This window comes from Canis aureus, chromosome 24 (genome assembly GCF_053574225.1).
Source record: "Canis aureus isolate CA01 chromosome 24, VMU_Caureus_v.1.0, whole genome shotgun sequence".
Lineage (NCBI taxonomy): Eukaryota > Metazoa > Chordata > Mammalia > Carnivora > Canidae > Canis > Canis aureus.
Genome location: NC_135634.1, coordinates 35,872,048 through 35,896,429, shown reverse-complemented (window position 1 = coordinate 35,896,429; position 24,382 = coordinate 35,872,048). Strand labels below are relative to the sequence as shown.

The 24,382-nt window shown below is 39.6% G+C and overlaps 1 protein-coding gene across 3 annotated transcripts in view; it reads left to right on the top strand.

The window, feature by feature from the left end:
- Positions 1–485: 485 nt before the first annotated feature.
- PPP3CC (protein phosphatase 3 catalytic subunit gamma) overlaps positions 486–24,382 on the top strand; it is a 110,496-nt gene continuing 86,599 nt past the window's right edge. Inside the window, exon 1 of one of the 3 annotated variants that reach the window (XM_077868881.1) lies at positions 486–689. In XM_077868881.1, coding sequence (XP_077725007.1) covers positions 671–689 — 19 coding nt within the window. In that variant the 5' untranslated portion in view covers positions 486–670. Of the gene's footprint in view, positions 690–1,072; positions 1,394–3,734; positions 3,834–24,382 lie in introns of those variants that run through there. The other 2 variants (XM_077868878.1, XM_077868880.1) reach the window with 2 other exon arrangements.

The window sequence follows — 24,382 nt, the reverse complement described above, 5'->3', positions numbered from 1 at the left end:
CAATGCGGGACTCGATCCCCGGGTCCAGGATCAAGCCCTGGGCCCAAGGCAGACGCTCAACCGCTGAGCCACCCAGGCGTCCCAAGCGGTCAGTTTTTAACCCAGAGACAAGCTAGATTGTTAAGACTCTCTAGCCTTTTTTTTTTTTTTTTATGATAGTCGCAGAGAGAGAGAGAGAGAGAGAGGCAGAGACACAGGCAGAGGGAGAAGCAGGCTCCATGCACCGGGAGCCTGACGTGGGATTCGATCCCGGGTCTCCAGGATCACGCCCTGGGCCAAAGGCAGGCGCCAAACCGCTGCGCCACCCAGGGATCCCCAAGACTCTCTAGTCTTGCCCATTGTGTTCCCCAGTGCATGAGCGGGGCCAGCAGGTGCTGTCATTGCAACAAGGGGGAAAAAGGAGGGGGATGCTTCTAGCAAAGGAGGTGACACGCAGGGCTTATAAGGTCAGTTCCCTGCACATCAGAGGTCCAGGCCAGCGGCTCCCTCCTCGGAGACCGGGAAAGCAAGTGGGGAGGCCACGGGGCCTAGCCGGGTCTCGAGCCGCTTGGAATCGAAGGCTCCCCAAGGACTGGGCTGGAACTAGCACGGGCACCAGCGGGCTTCCTCCTGTACTAACTGCACCGCACCACCGCGAACACTGAGATCAGGGCTTCCGCGGGCCTGGAGAATGCAGAGGAGAAACCGAGGTGAGGAGCGTGGCCGGGCTGACGGCGGCGCCTGGAGACCGAGCCCGAGGAGGACCGGGAGGAAAGGAGGGAGGCCCCCGCTGCGGAAGGTCGGGGAGGTCGGGGACGGCAAGGGCTCCCGGCGGGGTGGCCCCAGGGGAAGGCTCGCGGCCCAAGGGGCTGCGACCGGGTCACAAGATGGCCGCTGCGTCGTCCCGGCTTTCCGTGCGGGGCCCGGGGGCGGGGGGCAGGTGCTGCGGGCCCGGCCGGCCGGCGCCTCGCCTTGGGCCTCGGAGCCGCGGCGGCGGGGACGGCGGCGGCGCGCGCGCGGGCCGCCGGGAAGTTGGGAGAGCGGGTGCGGGAGCGGGAGCGGGAGCGCGCGCACGCGCACGTGGGGCCGGGTCGCGAGCCGCCGCGGCCGCCCGGGTTGCCTCCCTCCGCCGCCCGCGCTCCCGACCCGGCGCCTCAGGAGGGAGCGGCCAGTGGGCCCGCATCCTGTCGGCGGGGTTCGAGGCCGGGCTGCGGCGGCCACCGCCCTCCGGTACCTGGGCCAGCGGGAGGAGCACCGGCCGGCGCACGGCGGGCCGACTGGCCCCGGAGAGCTGACACCCGCGGGACTCGAAGGCGGAGGCGCTCGTCTGGAGGTCGCCGGGAGCGGGAGGAGGCCGAGGGGACCATGTCCGGGAGGAACCTCCACCTCTCCACCACCGAGCGCGTCGTCAAAGGTGCCGGGCGGGCCGGGCCCTCGTCGTCCCCCCGCGGGAAACGGCCCACGGCAGGGCGACGGCGGAGGGACGGAGGGCGGCGGGGACCCTGGCTGCGTGGGTCCGGGGGGACAGCCTGGAGGGGGTGTGAGGGACGGGAGGGGATCCCGGGGCGTCTTCCCTCGCACCTCAGGCCGCCTCAGGCCGGAGCTCGCCGGGATGGCTCGTCCACCTCCCGCCGTCGTGTGGGACTTGCAGGTGGGATGGGGAGTTCCCCCGCCACCCCAGAGGGCCGGGACCCCCATCTTTTTTTTTTTTTTTTTTCCCTTCAATTCCTCTATTCTCGCCTTTTAACTGGTGAAGCCATCTAGGGTGATGTAGTAGATTCTTCCAAGTCACATCTCTCTCAGCCGCTCCCCGTTAGGACCTGATCATCTCGCCCTTCCCCCACCCCCCCCCTTTTTTTTTTTTGAGGAGGTTTATCAAGTACCTTTTGGCTCACTTTCTACAGATCATCCTAAATTACTGCTGTTATGAAAAGAAACCATTGGTGAAATAGACACAACTAAATCCATTTTGCGATGCTTTAGAGGGATTTACAGATCTCTTGACATGGTGTTTTTAGTTTTTGGCTGTAGAGACTTGGAGAAGGACGTTCTCTGGTTCAGAGGTCTCACCAAAAATTAGGTTGTTCCTTACGGATACTTCTGGGGTGTTACACTGCAGTTGTTTCTGCTCTTTTTTTTTTTTTTTTTCTTTAAAGATTTTATTTATTTATTCATGAGAGACACACAGAGACACAGGCAGAGGGAGGAGCAGGCTCCATGTAGGGAGCCTGACCTGGGACTCGACCCCTGGACCCAGGATCACGCCCTGGGCTGAAGGCAGGAGCCAAACCACTGAGCCACCCAGGGATCCCCCTGTTTCTGCTCTTAAACTATGGATACTGGTTTAAACATGACCACTATTTTATGCACTTCTTTTGTTCAGCGGTAGCACTTAGGTAAAGACTCTTCTCTCTTTAACTACCGGTTTTGAAAGCACTGGTTTTATAAGAAGGGAGTATGCTTCGACCAGCTGTTTTAGTGGCTTCTGGATGTGGGCAAAACTATCAAAATGTATCCTGTCACCAATGTTAGTTTCCTTTCTCCTTCTAATCACCGAAATGGAAAAAATAAAAGTATTTTAAGTGGAAAAGCCTATTTTGAATGTTCAGTGAAGAGACAGAATTTTAGTGTTTGACTTAGATTTTTTTTCTCCCTAAAACATGAATCATCATAAATGTTGATCTTCTGCACTGCTAAATTTTTGCATGTAACTAAGTTTTTCCCCCCCTCTAAAAAGTCAAGATCCTAAGTGATGATCATAAACACTGATGACCTATATTATGTAATATTCAGTGAATATAATGGGGTTTTTGAAATTTATCTACTCAGTTTGATATTATTAAGGGTCTAAGTGAATTAATTGTTCATATGACTGACAGCCGTTTAACAGCTAAATAATTTTGGCCATTTTAATGTCAGTTTTTATAGTATATAACCCATAAAGAGTATAATAAAACTTCTCTTAAGATAAAGAATATACTAAACATAACCTTTTTGGATAAATCAAGGTCAGTTGTGTACATTAATTTCTGTCCTCTGATGTTAACATGGCTGGTGCATTCTGCTGTAGAAGGGTGTTGGCACTTTCCTCCTGTACCAAAATGACTCCTTACTGCTATACTATTTAATAATGCTTTTGTCTGTTTTTAGTTTATATCCTGCAGTACTGTTCTTTATCTGTCAAAATATGCCCTTCTAATCTGCTATTTCTAAGCTGAAGGAGGCAGGGAAACCAGATAAACCAGAATTGTGTGTCAAGTCAGAATGAATAGGATCTCAGTGAAGCTTAGTGTCAGCCCTCAGACCTTCAGGAATCTCAAATTCTGATCACCATTGTAGCATGTAATTTCCACTGTAAGATGCCATGAGATATAAAGGAAATTTTCAATTTTAAAATAACCCTTTCAGACCCTGAAGTATAGAAGTAAAGTAAAATGAAATGTAGTTAAAAAGCAGGTGCTGTCTTACTGCTAGGCATGCTCACAGTTAAGTAAACACCCTTATAATCTGTATAATTTTTGTTTTTTAGGAGTATATTGCATGTTGTATACTTATAAGATTACTCTTAAATAAATGAAATATAATAATTTCAAGCCATTACTTAGAATGTGTGGATTTATCTTAAAAACTGTAGTGTAAGAACTTGACCGTAGCAATTTTGGCTTCTCCGTGACTTATGTTGCTTTTTTTTTCTGGGTTTTGCAGAGTTTGAAATAGTTGAGATTTGTTCAGTGAAAGGTGTCATTGTATATGTAGCTAAGGTCCATTGTATTGGGTACTAAATCCTGATCTGATGTTATCTTGTCTGGCCAGAGTTGTCTGCATTTATTCACAGCTGGAAATCTTTTTCAGAGGTGAGACCACACCCCAGTTATTTTTGGTTCTGTCATTTCCTGTTAACTTTAAAGTCTACTTAATTGTTTTCTTTGAACAAATCTTGAAGAAGAGTGGGAGGGAATGACTAGTATTTTAAGTGTCCTTTAAACAGCAACTTTCCTAAAATGAAGAAGGACTAGATGGATGGTCAAGAAACCTAGGTTTTACTGCATCTGGAGCTTACTTGCGACCTTGCCCTTTTTTTTTTTTTGACCTTCCTTTTTTTACTTAACCCCCCCCCCTTTTTTTGCTTCAATAATCTCACTGGCAAAATAGGGTTACTAAAATCTTTGTCAAGCTTCAGAGCCATGCAAATGATATAACTGACATGAAAAGCTTAAGACAGGTTGTATTATGAAACATGATAGTTTGATAATAGATCTACATAAGTGGTTAGTAGAGAAATCATTAACATTTTTAAATGATTGATTGATTGATTGACTTGGGGGGGCATGACTTGGGGGAGGGGCAGAGAGAAATGAGAGAGAATGGTAGAGACTCCAGGCTGAGTGTGGAGCAATGCGCTGTGCTCCATCTCACAACCTTGAGATCATGCATGACCTGAGCTGAAATCAACTTAACCAACTGAACCACCCAGGTGCCCCTCATTAACATTTTTTGAGAAATCAACACTTGAAAAAGTAAGAATTAGAAAGTATATGAAATTATAACATAGGTTGGAAAACTGTTCCAGTCAGGAAAATACCTGTTCTACAATTAATTTTTTTATTTTTAAGTAATCTCTACACCCAACATGGGGCTCAGATTTACAATCCTCTGGATCAAACGTCTCATGCTCTACTGAATGATCCAGGCAGGCGCCCCTCCCCTTCTTATGCTTTAGAGGATATCTGGGTGGAATCTCATGTGTAACAGCATGAAGAGATCAATACATTTCCGTCTAGTACTTTCTTGGCAGCTGGTTTCTCCCCTAGCAGTCGAAGGTGTTTGTTTTATGTTTAAAAATATAAAAATTCTTAGGGTTTCACTCATTCCTTAAGTGTTTATGGAGAGCCATCTGCAGTGTATACCAACAAGTGCTCATTTGTTTCTTTTTTGTTTTTAAAGTAACAGTTCTGTGTGCCTCTAGAATAGTCCATATACACTGTGGTGGCATCGATGCTGTTATCTAGAGCAGAAAAAACCCCCAGAAACTCAAATGACTGAATTGTGAAGGTCTTTCAGCTTGATCTATCTCCTTCCTTCCTTTCTTTCTTCTTTCTTTCTTTCTTTTTCTTTCTTTCTTTCTTTCTTTCTTTCTTTCTTTCTTTCTTTCTTTCTTTCTTTCTTTCTTTCTTTCTTTCTCTTTTCTTTCTTTTTTCCTTTCCTTTCCTTTCCTTTCCTTTCCTTTCCTTTCCTCTCCTCTCCTCTCCTCTCCTCTCCTCTCCTCTCCTCTCCTCTCCTCTCCTCTCCTCTCCTCTCCTCTCCTCTCCTCTCCTCTCCTCTCCTCTCCTCTCCTCTCCTCTCCTTTCCTTTCCTTTCCTTTCCTTTCCTTTTTTTCTCTTTTCTCCTTTCTGGCTTCCAAGTTCTTTTCCTGTTTAAGAAAATTTTTTCCTTTGACAGTGATTTTTTTTTTAAAGGTTTATTTTCCTGTGCTGCAATAAAGAAATTTCACTAGGAATTGCATGACAGATATGGAGAATCCATTGTTGTTGGTCAAATGATGTTTCACAAAAAGTCAGATTTCTTTTCAGTAAGATGCTGATACATTTCTTCCATTCATTTGGAATTCAAGTGTATTGTATATTCACAAAATGTACGGTCATTTGTAGCACACAGAGGCTACTGATTTTTGTATATCCTGCCAATTGGAAGAGTGTGGCTATAGCTTTCTTAAAAGATTTTAAGAATAGTATGTACAAAAATTGCTATTTTCACAAGTATACCCTGAACTGTTTCAGTCCTTGGTACCTATGCCTCATTTATTTATACAGCTCTTATCCTCTCTTGCCTTTTTCTGTATTATGAGAATGTGTTTACCAAGGGTTTGGTTTTTAAATTTTCTTTTTAAGATTTTATTTATTTATTCATGAGAGACAGAGAGAGAGAGAGAGGCAGAGACACAGGCAGAAGGAGAAACAGGCTTCATGGAGGGAGCCCGACGTGGGACTCGATCCCGGGTCCCCAGGGTCAGGCCCTGGGCTGAAGGCGGTGCTAAACCACTGAGCCACCCAAGGTGCCCCGGTTTTAAAATTTTTTTGAATTTTTATTTTTTTTAAGATTTTTGTTTATTCATGAGAGACACAGAGAGAGAGGCAGAGACGTAGGCAGAGGGAGAAGCAGGCTCCCTGTAGGGAACCCGATATGGGACTTGATCCCAGGACCCCAGGATCATGAGCCAAAGGCAGACACTAAACCACTGAGCCACCCAGGCATCCCAAGTGTTTTTTCTTTTTTTTTTTTTTAATTTTTTCTGGGATGCCTGAGTGGCTCAGCAGTTGAATGTCTGCCTTTGGCTCAGAGCGTAATCCCGGATTCCTGGGTTTGAGTCCCACATCGGGCTCCTTGCATGGAGCCTGCTTCTCCCTTTGCCTATGTCTCTGCCTCTCTCTCTCTCATGAATAAATAAATAATATCTTTTTAAAAATAATTTTTTTCTTTTTCTCATTATTCTTAAAGATTTTATTTTATTTTTTTAAAATTTTTATTTATTTATGATAGTCACAGAGAGAGAGAGAGAGAGAGAGAGAGGCAGAGACACAGGCAGAGGGAGAAGCAGGCTCCATGCACCGGGAGCCCGATGTGGGATTCGATTCTGGGTCTCCAGGATCGCGCCCTGGGCCAAAGGCAGGCGCCAAACTGCTGCGCCACCCAGGGATCCCTAAAGATTTTATTTTTATCTTATTTTTATTTATTATTTATTTATTTTTATTTTATTTTTATTATTGTTTTTTAAATATTTATTTATTTATGATAGACATAGAGAGAGAGAGAGAGGCAGAGACACAGGCAGAGGGAGAAGCAGGCTCCATGCACCGGGAGCCCGACGTGGGACTTGATTCTGGGACTCCAGGATCGCGCCCTGGGCCAAAGGCAGGCGCTAAACCGCTGAGCCACCCAGGGATCCCTTATTTATTTATTTTTAAAGATTTTATTTATTCATGACAGAGAGAGAGAGAGAGACAGGCAGAGGTAGAAGCAGGCTCCATGCAGGGAGCCCGATGTGGGACTCCATCCCTGGTCTCCAGGATCACACCCCAGGCTGAAGGCGGTGCTAAACCGCTGGGCCACCGGGGCTGCCCAGATTTTATTTTTAACTAACCTCTATACACAACATAGGGCTTGAACTCACAACTCTGAGATGAAGAGTTGCATGTTCGGCCAACTGAGCCAGCCAGGCATCTCAATTTTTTTCTTTTCTTTAAAAATTTTTTTTTTCTTTTAAATATAAGCTTAGGGACGCCTGAGTGTCTCAGCAGTTGAATGTCTGCGTTGGGCTCAGGGCATGATCCTGGAATTCGGGATTGAGTCCCCCATCGGGGCTCCTTGCAGGGAGCCTGCTTCTCCCTCTGTCTCTCTCTCTCTCTGTATCTCTCATGAATAAATAAATAAAATCCTTAAAAAACATATAAGTTTAATCCTGCTAATTATAAAATTTGAAAGGCAGAAAGGGAAGAAAACAAAGGTATCCTGGGGCACCTGTGTAGCTCAGTGGTTAAGCGATTGGCTTTGGCTCAGGTCATGATCCCAGAGTCCTGGGATCGAGTCCCGCATCGGGCTCCCTGTATGGAGCCTGCTTCTCCCTCTGCCTATGTCTCTGCCTGCCTCTCTCTTTCTGTGTCTCTCATGAATGAATGAATGAATGAATGAATAAATAAATAAATAAATAAATAAAAGAAAACAAAGGTGTCGTATTTCTCCCGGAAATAAGTGCTCTTAAAACTTTTCATGTATTTCTGTGTTAGTATATTTTGAATTCAAAGGAGAATAGGTCACATATATTAAAGTTTGTTCTTGGAAAATGTTTTCATATCATTTTAACATAAATATTATAATTTTACCTAAATATCCATGACGGTTTCAATCAGTATGGAATGGTTTGAAAGTGCTTTTATTCATATTTTGGACCTTTATGAATAAAATCAATCATTTGATACAGTGTCAATCTGGAAGAAACATTTCAAATATAAATATTTGACATAGACAAGTTAGATAGTGTATATCTGTTGAATTTGTCAACACTATTACTAAGTTATACTTAGTTTTACCATTGTACTTACCAAGCTGCCAAACTATTTAAACATTGGAAATCTGTGCTAGTGGATCCCTGGGTGGCGCAGCGGTTTAGCGCCTGCCTTTGGCCCAGGGCGCCATCTTGGAGACCTGGGATCGAGTCCCACATTGGGCTCCTGGTGCATGGAGCCTGCTTCTCCCTCTACCTATGTCTCTGCCTCTCTCTCTCTCTCTCTCTGTAACTATCATAAATAAATAAAAATTAAAAAAAAAAAGGAAATCTGTGCTATTTGAGATTCATACCTCTGAGTGGAAGTCTCAAACCTTGGAAAGGATATCTTAATGTAAACACTTAATTCTTCGAGTAGGAATAAGGTGTTCTTTTTTACCTGTATGTTAATGGTTATGATTAAAGCTTTATTTATATCAGACATTTGGTAATAAAGCTTTCTCCCATAAAGTAACATATTACTACATTTTAGTAAAAGTAAAAAATGTTTTTGAATCATTTGAAAAAAAAAATGGTAAGGATTCAGTACCTAAGGTGATTTAAAAATTAATGCCTGGGTGGCTCAGCAGTTGAGCGCCTGCCTTAGGCTTGGTTGTGCTCTCAGGCATGCACATTGCACAATGCACAATGGGCTCTCTGCTCAGTGGGGAGTCTGCTTCTCCTCTCTCTCCTTCTGCCCTCCCTCCTACTTGTACACTCCCTCTCTCTCAAATAAATAAATAATCTTTAAAAAACAAATCTTCCTTTAAGTGGTATTTGGTAATAAATTATCTTTCCAGGGATGCCTGGGTGGCTCAGTGGTTGAGTGTCTGCCTTCAGCTCAGGACGTGGTTCCCGGGGTCCTGGGATTGAGTCCTATATTGGGCTCCCTGGAGGGGGTCTGCTTCTTCCTCTACCTGTGTCTCTGCCTCTCTCATGAATAAATAAATAAACTATTTAAAAAAATAAAATATTTTTTCATTAAAGAAACATTTTGGGGAAAATAATTTTAGACATACCTAGACAAAAAAAAAAAAAAAAAAAGACATACCTAGACATATATACAAAATTATTCAGCTAATTCTTGGTATTTACTGTCATTTTGGGGCTTTGCTGCTACTTAATTGCTACAGGACTAATGGAAATAAAGGGGTGTCTGGTAATCATTCTTTGGTATAATCATGAACAGAATACAGAATACTATGTTTTTAAGTTTTCATGTTAAATTTTAGCTGCATTTTAAATTGCAAAACTGAGATGTAAAAGTTACAACTCATGGTTGGTGATATCTTAGTTATCTTTATAATCTACTTAATTATTCAGATACATGCAGAGAGTACTTAGTTTTATCTATTCAGTTTTATTTGGTGCAAACTAGATTTTTATCAAGAAATCTGTTAGTTTCTTGAGTCTTTATTATTAGAAGAGGATACAGCTTGGTAACTATAATCTTTGAGGTGACAGATATGTTGTATAAGCTAGCCAAGGCAATGTGTATTTTCCATGATCATTATTAGATTTATTGAATGCAAACAATTCATGATGTTTTGTGCAGTGTAGACAGTGTTAGCTCAAGAGATGGAAGTAAAACAAGTGAAATAAACACTGGGAGATAATTTTAGAATTCATTCAAGAATTACCTATATAATCCTTGCTAAAAATATTTAACCTGGATCAGGTTATAATAAATAATCAGACAAATCCAATTTGTGGGACTTTATATAAGACAGCTGGTTTGAACTCTTCAAAAATGTCAAGCTGATGAAAAATATAAAAGGCAGAAAGACTATTCTAGAGGAAAGGAAATGAAAGAGAAATGACTGTCAAGTATAGTGCCAAGCCTGAATTGGGAAAATAAAGTTGTAGAGGCCATTTTGGAGACAACTGGGGAAATATGAATATGGAACATATATTAGATAATATATCAGTGTTGAGTGTCTTGGGTCTGATGATATAGTATTGTGCTTGTAAAGACGAATGATCTTAGATGATACCTGATGAAGTATTTAGGTTAAAATGTCAGCAATTTGCTTTCAAATGGTTCAGAAAAAAATTACGTATTTATTGGGAGAGAAAGCAAAAGTAGCAAAATGTCCACCATTTTGAATGTAGAAAAGGAGCAAATAGGTATTCATGTTACCAGTCTTTTACTTTCTTCTTTAAAAAAAAAAAAAAAAGATTTTATTTATAAGTAATCTCTACACCCAGTGTGGGGGTTGACCTCACAACCCTGAGATTAGGAGTCACAGATTCCACTTACTGAGGCAGCCAGGCACCCCTATTCTTTTACTCTCTTGATAGGACTACAGTTTTTCAAAACAGAAAATTAGGGAGAGGAAAAAAAAGAATTAACACTTAAGTGTATCAAAACAGGTAGACTTGGGAAAGGCTACCATCATATCGAAGGATTCAGTAGTGTCTTCGTGAAAGCTAAAAAGGAGAAAAATGAGTTTTCAAGTATGTTATACCTGATATGAAGTGGAAGTAACTTATTTAGCAAAACAGAAGTTGTTTCAGCTACATAGGGTTTGGAAAAACATGCAGAAGTAAGGATGTAGAAAAACAAAGTGTACTTGATGAAGGAGTAGATGGGGTAGGTAAAATTAGAAATGCTAAAGAATTAAAAGAGGTGAAATGAGGAAGAGGGATAGCTGAAAACTGCTAGGGCAGTTGACAATGATTCCATTGAGGGAACAGCAAGATTATTTTGATGGCTATATGTTAAAAAAAAAAAAAAAAAAAAAAAAAAAAAAACCCAAGGCTTAATTGGCTTGTAAATGTAACTCAGGATTACAGATGATTTAAACATCATACAAGCAGATATTGTGAAAGTGAGACAGGCTTGTTTTTATTTCATTGAAGAGATTTTGAAAAAAGAAAAAGTTGGTAGAACAATAAAATAAATATTAAAAAGCACTAAAAAGCAGAGGAGATAGAAAGGATTTTCTAAATGTATTTCCCATCCCTGTTAATCACACCACTTACCCATTTAGTCACTGGCTCAGATGACAAGCCTGGGAGTCAGTCCAGACTCTTTCCTATCCCTTTCACTTCACATCCAGTTCTACCAGACTCAGTTCTGTGGTCTTTTGGTTTGTACAGAACCTTCTCGTTATCTCCCTCTCTTTTTGCTTATACTATTGCAGTAGCCTTTTGCTAGGGCGATTTAATTTAGTGTCCATGGTGCCATCATGATCTGTAGATAATGTAAATGATTATTCTTGTGCATGAAATCCTTCAAGAGCACTTTCTGCCCATTGGATAAACTCTAATTTTGTTGATAAATAGTTCCCTTCATGCTAAATCTCTAATCCTGTGTTACTTTTTCCCATTTCATACCCCTGTTCCCAAACTTACTTTACTATTACTTCCCCAGAATGTCATGAAATTTTGTATCTGTGAATGGGTTCTTTGCATTATTATTTTTTTTAAGATTTTATTTATTTATTCATGAGAGACACAGAGAGAGAGGCAGAGACATGGGTAGAGGCTCCATGCAGGGACCTGATGTGAGACTGGATCCCAGGTCTCTGGGATCAGGACCTGAGCCAAAGGCAGATGCTTAAGGCAGACACTTAACCGCTGAGCCACCCAGGCCTCCCTCTTTGCATTATTTTTATGTAGAATACTATGACCCAACTTGACCAGCCCCTATTTATCTTTCAAGAATTAGCTAAGAGGACATCTGAGAAGCTTTTTCTCCTTTACTACTAAGAGGCTGTATAGAGGGGTGCCTGGGTGGCTCAATCTGTTAAGTATCTGCTTTTGGCTCAGGTTATGATCCCAGGGTTGTGGGATGGAGCCCTATGTTGGACTTCCCTGCTCAAGCTGGGAGTCTGCTTCTTCCTCTCCCTCTGCCACTCCCCTCCTCTCCTGCCCCTGCCCATGGTCCCTCTTGTGCTGTCTCTCTCTCAAATAAGTAAAATCTTTAAAGAGAGAGAGAGAGACTGATTTTATTTATTTTTATTTTTTTTTAAAGATTTCATTTATTTATTCATAGAGACACACAGAGAGAGAGAGAGGCAGAGACATGGGCAGAGGGAGAAGCAGGCTCCATGCAGGGAGCCCGACATGGGACTTGATCCCAGGTCTCCAGGATCACACCCGGGGCTGCAAGTGGCACTAAACTGCTGAGCCACCCAGGCTGCCCGAGAGACTGATTTTTTTTTTTAATATTTTTTTTCTTTATTTATTTATGATAGTCACAGAGAGAGAGAGAGAGAGAGGCAGAGACACAGGCAGAGGGAGAAGCCGGCTACATGCCCCGTGAGCTGGACGTGGGATTCGATACCGGGTCTCCAGGATCGCGCCCTAGGCCAAAGGCAGGCGCCAAACCACTGCGCCACCCAGGGATCCCGAGAGACTGATTTTAGAACATGGCCTTGAGGGACACCTAGGTGGCTCCTTTTCCCTATCTGAAGAAAAGGCATAATAGAGCCTAATTTATAGGATAGTTGTAGGATCTTTTTTTTTTTTTTTAATCTGTTGATCAGTAACCTAAAGAAGTAAGACTTAATTTGTGGATTTTTGTGTATATCCATAGGTACATTTTGTTTTTGTGACCAAAGGCTTTGTGGAGGTTTAAAAATAAAATAGGAAAAGTAAAATGCTAAATAAAATTTTAAAAAATAAGGTAGTTTAAAAAAAAATAAGGTAGCTTTAATTAATGGCCAGAGTAGTAAAGGTAATTGGTGGGTTTATCTGTGAAATAAGTCTACTTATTTTTTACTGTTGTACACTGTTTTATTGAAAACATGATGTCACCATAAACTTACTGCTTCTCTCAGACTATCACCGATAGTGGTTATTACTTAATTGGTTCTAGGAGGACTAGTTCCAATACTTTGAAAGTGTGCTCTATGACTATCAAAGAATAGAGGGAATAATCTCAAAGAGCTGTATCCAATCACTGAAATAAAATTACTTGTTCTAATAGATTATGAAAGAATCTGAAAGCTATGTATGACTTTCAATAATACTTAACATAACCTTTTCAGCAGTGTTTAACTGGTTCATGATTGGAAAAGCAGGTGAGTAGATTAGGAAATAAGTCTGCAAAAGTAGGGCAGGCTTGCTGGCTTAAAATAGGAATGAAAGCAGGGTTATTTGTAGTGAACAGAGATAGCTAAATCCTAGTATCCCATGAGGGTAAGACCACACAATAATCTAAAAATAATAGCTTATAGGCCAATAACTTTTAAGATTTATCTTTTATACTTACTGCAGAATTAAAGTGGTCATCAGAAATGTTTTCTTTCTCTTTTATGCAGATTTGCATCTGATGTTAGGTCTATTACCTAACAATGTTATTTATATAGTGGATGTACATTGTAGCATGATACTGAACTGATTTTGCCTGTGAAAAGGTTGCAGAATTTCTTCAGTGTACTTTAGAAACTTAGTTTTAGGGCAGCTCTGGTGGCTCAGCAGTTTAGCATCTGCCTTCAGCCTGGGGCATGATCCTAGAGAGCTGGGATCAAGTCCCGCGTCGGGCTCCTTGCATGGAGCCTGCTTCTTCCTCTGCCTGTGTCTCTGCCTCTCTCTCTCTCTGTGTCTCTCATGAATAAATAAATAAAATATTTAAAAAAAAAGAAACTTAGTTTTAAAAATTCATGTATGTTTATTAATTTTTAAAAAGATTTTATTTATTTATATGAGAGAGAGCAGGAGAAGGGGCAGAGGGAGAGGGAGAAGCAGACTCTCTGCTGAGCAGGGGGCTGGCCATGGGGCTTGATCCCAGGATCCTTAGATGATGAGCTGAGCTGAAAGCAGACTATTAACTGACTACGCCACCCAGGCGCCCCAGTTTTTTACTTTTAGATAATAGATTCACAGGATGTTGCCAAGAAATGTACAGAGAGGTCCTATACATCCTCCCCAAGGTCTCTGTCTTCCACAGTATCAACATCCTACAGTGCCACAGCACTATACCAAACCAAGAAATTGACGTTGGCACAGTGCACAGACTTCATTCAGGCTTCACCAGTTATATGTGAACCTGTGCACACATGCATGTGTGTGTAGCGCTATACAATTGTACATGTGTAGACTTGCATAACTACCACCACAATCAAGATGTTTAAGTGAGGGGCTCCTGGGTGGCTCATTTGGTAGGGCATCTGCCTTCAGTTAAGGTCATGGTCCCAGAGTTCCTGGAGTTCCTGGATCAAGCTACACCTCAGGCTCCCTGCTTGAGTGGGGCTCCCTGTTGGGCTCCCTGCACTGTAGGAGTCTTTCTCCCTCTCCCTCTGCCCCTCCCTTGCTGGTGCTTTCGCTTGCTCACTCTCATAAATAAATAAATAAATAATCAATCAATCAATCAAAAAGCCAAAAAAAAAAAAAAAGATTGTTCTCAGCTCTAGTTACCCATCAGAATTAGCTGTCGAACTTAAAAACAAAAATGGGAGAAAAATGACTACTGTGGCCCCATTCTAGGTAAATCTGAAAAGCAATGTTGAGTATAAAAATATAAAAATGTAAGTTACAAAAAGATACACAGTATGATGCTGTTTATATAAAATTTAAAATATACTATGTTGTGTATAGATATATTCGTAACAAATTATATAAGTATGAGAAGGATGTACAACTACTTAAATGTAGTAATTACCTCTGGAGTGGAAGGAAGCAGATGGAAGTTGCTCCATTATATCTGCAATATTTTAGTTCTTAAAAATATTTGGAACAAATATGGCGAACTTAATATTTTAAATCTACATGGTAGGTATATGAGTAGGTAGCAACATTTGTGGCATTTATTTCCTGTGCCATTTTATGTTAAATTATTTTTGAAATATTTCATTAAAAATATCCATACATACAGTATATTATGTGTATGTCTATAATTTCTTCTTTTCTTCCTTTTAGTATACCTTTTATTTATTTTATTTTGGTGCCAAGAGTGGAATGCTGCCATGACAAATATCTGAACATGAGGAAGTGGCTTTGGAAATTCGAGAAACCCAGCTCAAGTCTCAACTTCCTGTTGAGACTTGATTTCTGTAGCCACCACTGATATCTCCTTTGTATGCTTCCATACTTAGAGTCTATACCATTTAATATATTACTTAACTCTTCTGTGTTCATATTAAATCTTTATATGAATTATTTTGTCTACTTAAATAGAACATAGGGTCATCTGGCAGACTCAGTCGGTAGAGTAGGTAACTTGATCTTGGAGGGTTGAGTTTGAGCCCAATGTTGAGTGTTGAGATTATTTTAAAATAAAATCTTTAAAAAAAAAAGAACATAAAGTTTCTTCAAGGTAGAGTCCAACTGTTAAAACTATAATCTCTAAATGACTTACACAATGTGAACATGTAATAGGTATCAGATAAATATTGGATTATTTAACTTAAAATATAACTACTTATGTACTATTTTTGACCTTTACTTACCCTTCCAGCTCTCTTTCTCCTACAGATTTCAGGACTTTAGATTTATTTATTTATTTATTTATTTGGACTTTAGATTTTTAACAAATATTGTTATCCAGTTCCAAAAAAGCTAAGTATATAAAAAAAAAGCTAAGTATAGAAACTTAGATCTATTTTAAATAGAATTATTATTGACTGTTTTGTTTTTCAGTTACTATCATATAATCTCAGCTTTTAAAAGGCTGACACTGGGGGACGCCTGGGTGGCTCAGCGGTTGAGTGTCTGCCTTCAGCTCAGGGTGTGATCCCAGGGTCTGGGATTGAATAGTCATCTCGGGCTCCTTGCAAGAGGCCTGCTTCTCCCTCTGCCTCTCTCTCTGTCTCTCATGAATAAATATAAAAAAAAAAATAGATAGATAGATAGATAGATGATACTGGATAATTAGACTTGAATTGTAAACATTGTAAACTTCCCCCAATTGGTGTTGTTAGAGATGAAGCTAAAATGTTAAAGTTTCATAAAGAAACAGGAGAGAGTTGGTAATTATACCCAGTCTTTTGTAGCTTTTATTATTAGGAAGAGAGAAAGGTAGTTTTAATTGTGATTAGTGGATTTCCTCTAAATTTGCTACTTTTAAATCAAATCAAGGAGGTCAGCAACAGTAAGTAGAATGATAAAAGGAAAAAAATGCTTCATTGTTAGGAAGAAGGGTGCAGTCTTAGCATGTGGCATTGTATGTTTCACATATTGAAGTTGACATCAGAAAGGTAAATTTAGTATTTTTTTTAAATCTCTGTTCTCTTTTATGATAAAGCCACAAGTTGTTACTATTCCTTATGCAATTCAGGTGTGAATTATTTACTAATATTTGAAGTCCTGAAGTTTTTGAATGATTTTACATATTTTAGAATTAGAGTGAATTCAGAATGACCATTAATAATCACTTTACAGTCATTCACTTTGGTATGTGGGTTTTTTTGTATGTATTCTTTTTAAGATTTTATTTATTAGAGTGCGTGTGTGCACACATGAGTTGCGGGGAAGAAGCAGACTCCCAACTGAGTGCAGAGTAGGAGTTGGGGTTTTATCCCAGGACTCTCAAGATCTGGAGCTGAGCTGAAGGCAGACCCTGAAACTTAACTGACTGAGGCACTGTTTTTTTTTTTGTTTTTTTTTTTTGGTATGTAGAAGAGTTTTAGCTAATTTATATAGAATTATGTAAAATCCTTTTGTATCCATGAGAGTCTGTCTTGCATATTTGTTGTGTGTTATGTATGCCTACATAGTTCTCATTTGGACTTAAACTTTAGTGGCCTCTCAGAGAACTTACTTTCATTCTAAGCTATGTTATATTTGTTAAGAAAAAGAGAGTATTTGGTAAAGCAGTATAGCAGAAGAGGGATAAGAGCTTAGTCTCTGGAATCAACTGACCTGGAATCAAACTTCACCTCCTCCAGTTGCTAGTTGTGAGATCTTTGATAGATTTTCTAACTTCCCTAACCCTTGGCTGCCACATGTGTCAAATAGAGATAATAATACTTAATAGAGTGTTATTAGATTCAGTGAGAATATATATAAAGCCGTTAGCTTAATGTCTGTTGTGTAGTTAGCATACAAACAGTAAACATCAGGATCACTATTGTTATTGCAACTCCAGTTAAGGAAATTGAAATCTAAAACCTGTATTGAAACCTATATTGAAAAGGTTTTGTAGATACCTTAGTTCCGATGGTTAGCAAAACGTAAGTCATTTAGCATCAGATTTTTAACTAACTTGTATTAGCAACTTGAATATACTAATAATAGCATAATTACCAAGTAGGGTATATCCCAGGAATGCAAAGTTGGCTTGAAAATCAATCAGTATAATCTACCATATTAACAAAATAAGGTAGGAAACTCACATGATTACTTCAGTAAATTCAGAGAAACCATTTGACAACAATTCACCATCCATTCACGGTTTAAATAAAACTCAGAAAACTAGGAATAAGTTAGGAGGTGCTTCCTCGACTGATGATCATCTAAGAAAAACCTACAGCAAATTCATACTTAATGGTAAAATAGTGAATGCTTTTCCCTTAAGGTATCCCTTAGGAATAAGGCAAAGATGGCCTTGCTTGCCATTTCTGTCGTTCTAACCATTGAAATAGGGTAAAAAGCAGAACTAAAAAGCATATGGTTTGGAAAGAAAGAAAAAAAATATCTCTATTTATAAATTGCAAGATTGTTTATATAGAAAATCCTAGGTAATCTGCAGAATAATCATTAGTATAATTGAATTTAGCAAAGTCAAAGAATATAAGGTGAATATATAAAAATCAATTGTATCTTTATATACTATCAGTAAGGAATTAGGAAATGAAATTTCCAAAAATTTTATTTAGAATATTTCCAAAACCCACAAAATACTTAGGAATAAATGTGACAAAATGCATAAAATTTATTTATTGAAAACTACAGGACATTGCTGAGAGAAATTTAAGACCTAACTATAAGGAAGTTACATCATGTTCATAATCAGACAGTGCAAAATTATTAAGATGTCAGTTCTCCAAACTGATTTATAAAGAAACGCAGTATTAAAAATTTTTTTAAAAAAAGAAATGCAATATTAATCAAAATCCTGGGATTTTTTTTGAGAGGATTTATTTATTTTTAAGATTTATCTATTAAAAAAAAGATTTATCTATTTACTCATGAGAGGGGAAGAGAGAGAGGCAGAGGCAAAGAGAGAAGCAGGCTCCACTCAGGGAGTCCAATGCGGGACTCGATCCCAGGATCCTGGAACCACGCCCCAAGCCAAAGGCAAACGCTCAACCACTGAGCCATCCAGGTGTCCCGGTTTTATTTATTCAAGAGAAAGAGAGCACAGAGGGAGAGTGTGAGGGAGAAGCATACTCCTCACTGAGCAGAGAGCCTGAACTGGGGCTCTGTATCAGGACCGTGAGATCATGACCTGAGCCACCCAACCACCCCCAAAATCCTGGGATTTTGTAATAAAAATTGGTAAGCTGGTTCTAAAACTTATATGGAGGGGCACCTGACTGGCTCATTCCATAAAGCATGTGACTCTTGATTTTGAGGTTACGAGTTCAGGCTCTATGTTTGGTGTAGAGATTATAAATAAGTAAACTTTAGAAAAAATAAAGTTTATATGGAATTGTAAAAGTCTGAGAATTAAGCAAACCAATTTCCAAAAGGAAGAACAAAGTTGAAGAACTCTAACTACCTGATTTAAAGACTTACTATAAAGCTGCAATGATCAAGGCATAGGAGAGATCTTTGTTACTTGGGGTAGGCAAAGTTTTCTTAGGTCACAAAACATGAACCATAAAAACTGATAACTTTTGATGGACTATATCAAAATTAAAATGTTTGGTTCTTCTAAATATGTTTCATTAAGAAAATGAAAAGGCATGGGGTACCTGGGAAGCTCTGTTGGTTAAGTGTCTAACTCTTCATCTTGGCTCAGGTCTTGATCTCAGGATGGTGAGTTCAAGCCCAATGTTGGGCTCCACACTGGGCATAAAGCCTACTTTAAAAAGGTGGGGGGATTCCTGGGGGGTTCAGTTGGTTAAGCATCTGCTTTCAGCTCAGGTTGTGATTTCAGGGTCCTGGGATCCAGCCCTGTATTGGACTCCCCACTCAGTGAGGAGTCTGCTTCTCCCTCTCCCTCTGCTCTTCCCCCTGCTCATGCTCGCTCTCTCAAATAAAATCTTGAAAGAAAGAAAGAAAGAAAGAAAGAAAGAAAGAAAGAAAGAAAGAAAGAAAGAAAGAAAGAGAAAGAAAGAAAGAAAGAGAGAGAAGAAAGAAAGAAAGAGAGAGAAGAAAGAAAGAAAAGACAAGCCACAGACTGGGAGAGAATATTCACACTATATCTTACAAAAGACTTGTACCAATAATATATGAAATAAAATTCACTAATAAGACAATCAGAATTTAAAAAATGGACTAAGGATTTGAACAGATGAGTCACAAAGGAATGTTTATAGATGACCAGTGGCATACAAGAAGATATTCAACATCATTAGCTACTGGGAAAATGCAAATTAAAACTACATTGAAAAAAATAAAATAAAACTACATTGAGAGATGCCTGGGTGGCTCAGGCTCAGCGGTTTGGTGTCTGCCTTCAGCCCAGGGCGTGATCCTGGAGACCTGGGATCTAGTCCCACATCAGGCTCCCTGCAGGGAGCCTGCTTCTCCCTCTGCCTGTGTCTCTCTGCCTCTCTCTCTCTCGCCGTGTGTCTCTCATGAATGAATAAATAAAATCTTTTTAAAAAAATAAAATAAAACTACAATGATATACCACTACATACCCATTAGAACAGCTGAAACTAAAAATTACTAGTTTTGACAAGGATGTGGAATTAGTGGACCTTTCATATACTGCTGGTGAGAATGTAAACTACTTGGGAAAATTATTTGACAGTTTCTTTTTTTTTTTTTTATTTTTATTTGACAGTTTCTTAATATGTTAGTTATGCACCTCCCATTCTACCATGGCATTCTACCCCCAGGTATTTACCCAAGAGAAATGAAAACAAAAGATTTTATACATATGTGTTTATAGCAGTGTTGGTCATAATAGCCAAAACTAGAAAATATTCAACAAGTAAATGAATAACCATAACATGGTACATCCTTACTTGGCAATAAAAAGATACAAACTTCTGATATATGCAACAGCACAGGTGAATCACAAAAACATAGTGAAAAAAGCCAGACATAAATGACTGTATACTGGACAGTTCCAGTTATATAAAACTAGAAAAGTTCAAATTTATCTTGTGACAGAGATCAGATCAGTAGTTGTGGTGCTGGGGGCTGGCAGAGGAGAGGATCTTTTGGTAGTAATGGAGATGTTCTGTATCTTGATTTGAGATTGTGGTTTTGACAAATATATACATGTGTCAAGACTTACCAACTTATACACTTCAGTGGATGTGTTTATTGTACCTAAATAAAACTTTGATAAAGCTTATTTAAAAAAAAAAAAAAAGCTATGGAAGCTATTCCCTAAAATTAATGCAGGATTTAGTACAAATGACTTACCTTGGTTAGTATATGTGCTACCAAAGCTAGCACTGACTTACCTTGATTAAAATGAGATCATAAGTTAATAGGCTATTGTGGAATTGTATTGACAGCCTGAAAGAAGGAAGTAAATGGAGATTCCCCTATGAACTAGGGATTAGTAGTTTGCTTTAGGAAGATAAAATTTACTTTAAGATATCACCTGGGGTGCCTGGTTGGCTGAGTCAGTGGAGATTTAATCAAGTCAGTCTTGATTTCAGGGCTGTGAGTTCAAGCCCCACTTTGGGTATAGAGATTGCTTAAAAATAAAATAATTTTTTTGGTAAAGAAATGGTCCTGCCAGATGCAGGACTTGATCCCAGGACTCTGGGATCATGACCTAGGCCAAAGGCATATGCTTAACCGACTAAGCCATGTAGGTGCCCCAAAATAAAATCTTTTTTAAAAAAGTGAAATAGGGATGTGAGATAAATCCCTGAAATAGGGATGCTTAACTGACTAGTCAGTTAAGCATCTGCCCAGGTCGTGATCTCAGGGTCCTGGAATCAAGCCCCACATTAGGCTCCCTGCTCAATGGAGGGTCTCCCTACCTCTCTTCCCTGCTCATGCTCTCTCTTCCACCCTCTTGCTCTCAAATAAATAAATAAAATCTCTAAAAAATAAAAACTAAAAAAAATTTAAAAAGTGAAATATATAAGAAAATATTGCCTGGAGTCGGGGTGCCTGGCTGGCTCAGGAAAAGCATGCAACTCTTGAACTCGGGGTTATAAATTGGAGTCCCACATTGAATGTAGAGATTACTTTTTTTTTTTTAAGATTTTATTTGGGGGATCCCTGGGTGGCGCAGCGGTTTAGCGCCGGCCTTTGGCCCAGGGCGCGATCCTGGAGACCCGGGATCGAATCCCACATCGGGCTCCCGGTGCATGGAGCCTGCTTCTCCCTCTGCCTGTGTCTCTGCCTCTCTCTGTGTGACTATCATAAATAAATAAATAAAAATTAAAAAAAAAAAAAGATTTTATTTGGGCAGCCCCGTTGGCTCAGCAGTTTAGCGCCACCTTCAGCACAGGTGTGATCCGGGAGACCCAGGATCGCCCATGTCAGGCTCCCTGCATGGAGCCTGCTTCTCCCTCTGCCTGTGTTTCTGCCTCTCTCTCTCTCTCTCTCTCTCTCTCTGTGTGTGTGTGTCTCATGAATAAATAAAATCTAAAAAAAAAGATTTTATTTGTTTATTCAAGAGAGAGGCAGAGACATAGGCAGAGGGAGAAGCAGGCTCCCTGTGGGGAGCCTGATATGGGACTTGATCCCAGGACCCCAAGATTATGACCTAAGCCAAAGGCAGATGCTCAACCACTAAGCCACCCAGGTGCCCTTATTGTAGAGATTACTTTAAAAAAAAAAAATAAATAAAATATTGCCTGGAGTTGAAATGCCTTTTAAAAGTATGCTTTAGGGAAAAAATATTTATGTTTTACTACTAGTTTTATTTTTTTTTATTTTTTATTTTTTTTTAAAGATTTTGTTCATTTATTCATGAGAGACACACACACACAGAGAGAGAGAGAGAGGCAGAGACACAGGCAGAGGGAGATGCAGGCCCCATGCAAGGAGCCTGATGTGGAACTCGATCCTGGGACTCCAGGATCACGCCCTGGGCCGAAGGCAGGCGCTAAACCACTGTGCCACCCAGGGATTCCCACTACTAGCTTTAATATGTCCCACTACTAGCTTTAATATTAATATGTTTAATATTTAAAGATGTTTTTAGTCATCTTTTTATATTTAACTGCAAATCATAGAAAAAGAAAAATGAGCAAAGGGTAAGCTGTTTATAGATAATTTATAAATGAATACATTTATTTTTTAAAATATTTTATTTACTTATTCATGAGAGGCACAGAGAGGCAGAGACATAGACAGAGGGAGAAGCAGGACTTGATCCCAGGACCCCAGGATCAAACCCTGAGCTGAAGGCAGATGCTCAACCATTGAACCACCCAGATGTCCCATAAATGAATACATATAAAGGGTTGATAAACGTGTGAGTTCATAATGTATTAACAAAGATATTTGTTGCTACCTTATTCATGATAGCAAAGAAGAAAACAATAACTGTATTGTTTAATAATAGCAGATTAGGGAATGCCTCGGTGGCTCAGCGGGTTGAGCGTCTGCCTTTGGCTCAGGACATGATTCCAGATTCCTGGGATCGAGTCCCACATCAGACTCCTTGCATGGAGCCTGCTTCTCCTCCCTCTGCCTGTGTCTCTGCCCCTCTCTCTGTGTCTCTCATGAATAAATAAATAAAATCTTAAAAAAAAAGTAATAGCAGATTAGTTAGGTGAATTACATTATCTCGTGATGCAGAGTCTGAAAATTATAGAAGAATATTTGTTGGTATGAGAAAATTTTAGTAGCTTGCACAAAATTCAAAAGAGACTATGGACTGTATAATATAACTAAGTATAAAATATTTTTAAATATTTAAAATGTTAAGATATATACCAAAATTTTATTAAATGGTTATCTTTGGCATTCTAAGAGATTTGTTTTTATTCTGTGGTAGTTATTGTTTTTTTGTGCTCTAGGTTTTTTTTTTTTTTGCTCTAGGTTTTTTATATTATTATTATTTTTTTAAATAGTCCCATGCCCAATATGGGGCTTGAACCCACGACCCCAAGGTCATGCTCTACCCACTGAGCCAGCCAGGTGCATGTGTGCTCTTTAGTTTTTAAAAAATTCCTTTGCGGGCAGCCTGGGTGACTCAGGGGTTTGGCGCTGCCTTCAGCCCAGAGCATGATCCTGGAGACCTGGGATTGAGTCCCACATCAGGCTTCCTGCATGGAGCCTGCTTTTCCCTCTGCCAGTGTCTCTGCCTCTCTCCGTCTCTATGTCTCTCATGAATAAATAAAATCTTTAAATAAATAAATAAATAAATAAATAAATAATTCTTTTGCGTTGAATTATAATGTAGTATCTTTGATTTAGAGAAATCTTTAAATAAAGAGTAGCTTGAAGATTAGCAGAAGGTTGTTAATTGTTGCTACGTGGGTATTCATTATACTGTTCCACATAGTATAATAAAAATTTGTTCACATTAGATGCAAAGCTAATTTTCACTTCTAACTGCTGGCTGATTTAGATTTAACTTCCAAACAAGAGGAGATTTTGAATTTTGACACAAAGATCTGTTGATGACCTATTGATGATCCATTAGTGGTCTGGAATCTTTTTAGCCTTGTAGAGACAGGTAGTAAATTTTGACTGCTGACAGCCAGCAATACTCTGATTGCTGGCTGAATTGCTGCTGATTGAATATTGGTAGTTTTAGTGTTGGTTGACTTATTTATAAAAGACTTATATACATTTGTTGGTTCTCATTTTATTCTTTTAAATAGGTAATTCAATAACGGTATAAAAATTTAAAAGGTATATATCATAAAGTCTTCTTCCTATTCCTAATTCTGGGCCACCAGTTGTCTGCCTTGAGGATATTAAAGCCCACTACCAAAGACCACCAGGAATATACCTATAGACAAAAATAAGTTCACATTTATTTAGCTTGCTACAGCAAGGAATAATACACACCAGAATAACTGTGAGGCATCTCAAAAGGAGGAGGTTTGCAAAGAAGATACATAGGATGTTAGGAGCTGGGGTTAGTTGTAGAGTGATTTTAGGGTGGAAATTAGTCGTTTGGACAGGGATTGGCTAGAATCTGTAATTTAAGTGAGTTGCTGGAATAGTCAATGGTTCTTAGCTTTAGAACACAGGAGTCCTTCAGAAGTTACAGTTAGATCAATTTGTCTATTGTATTGCAGTATAATGAGCTAATATTTTAAAAAATTTGAGCTTGGATAGCACTTTGTGGTTTGGTTTGGTTCAGTATATCTGTTTTATAAGTCATAGTGTTTTTGTGAGTGTTTGTGAGCAATTTATGGTTTCTCTTTC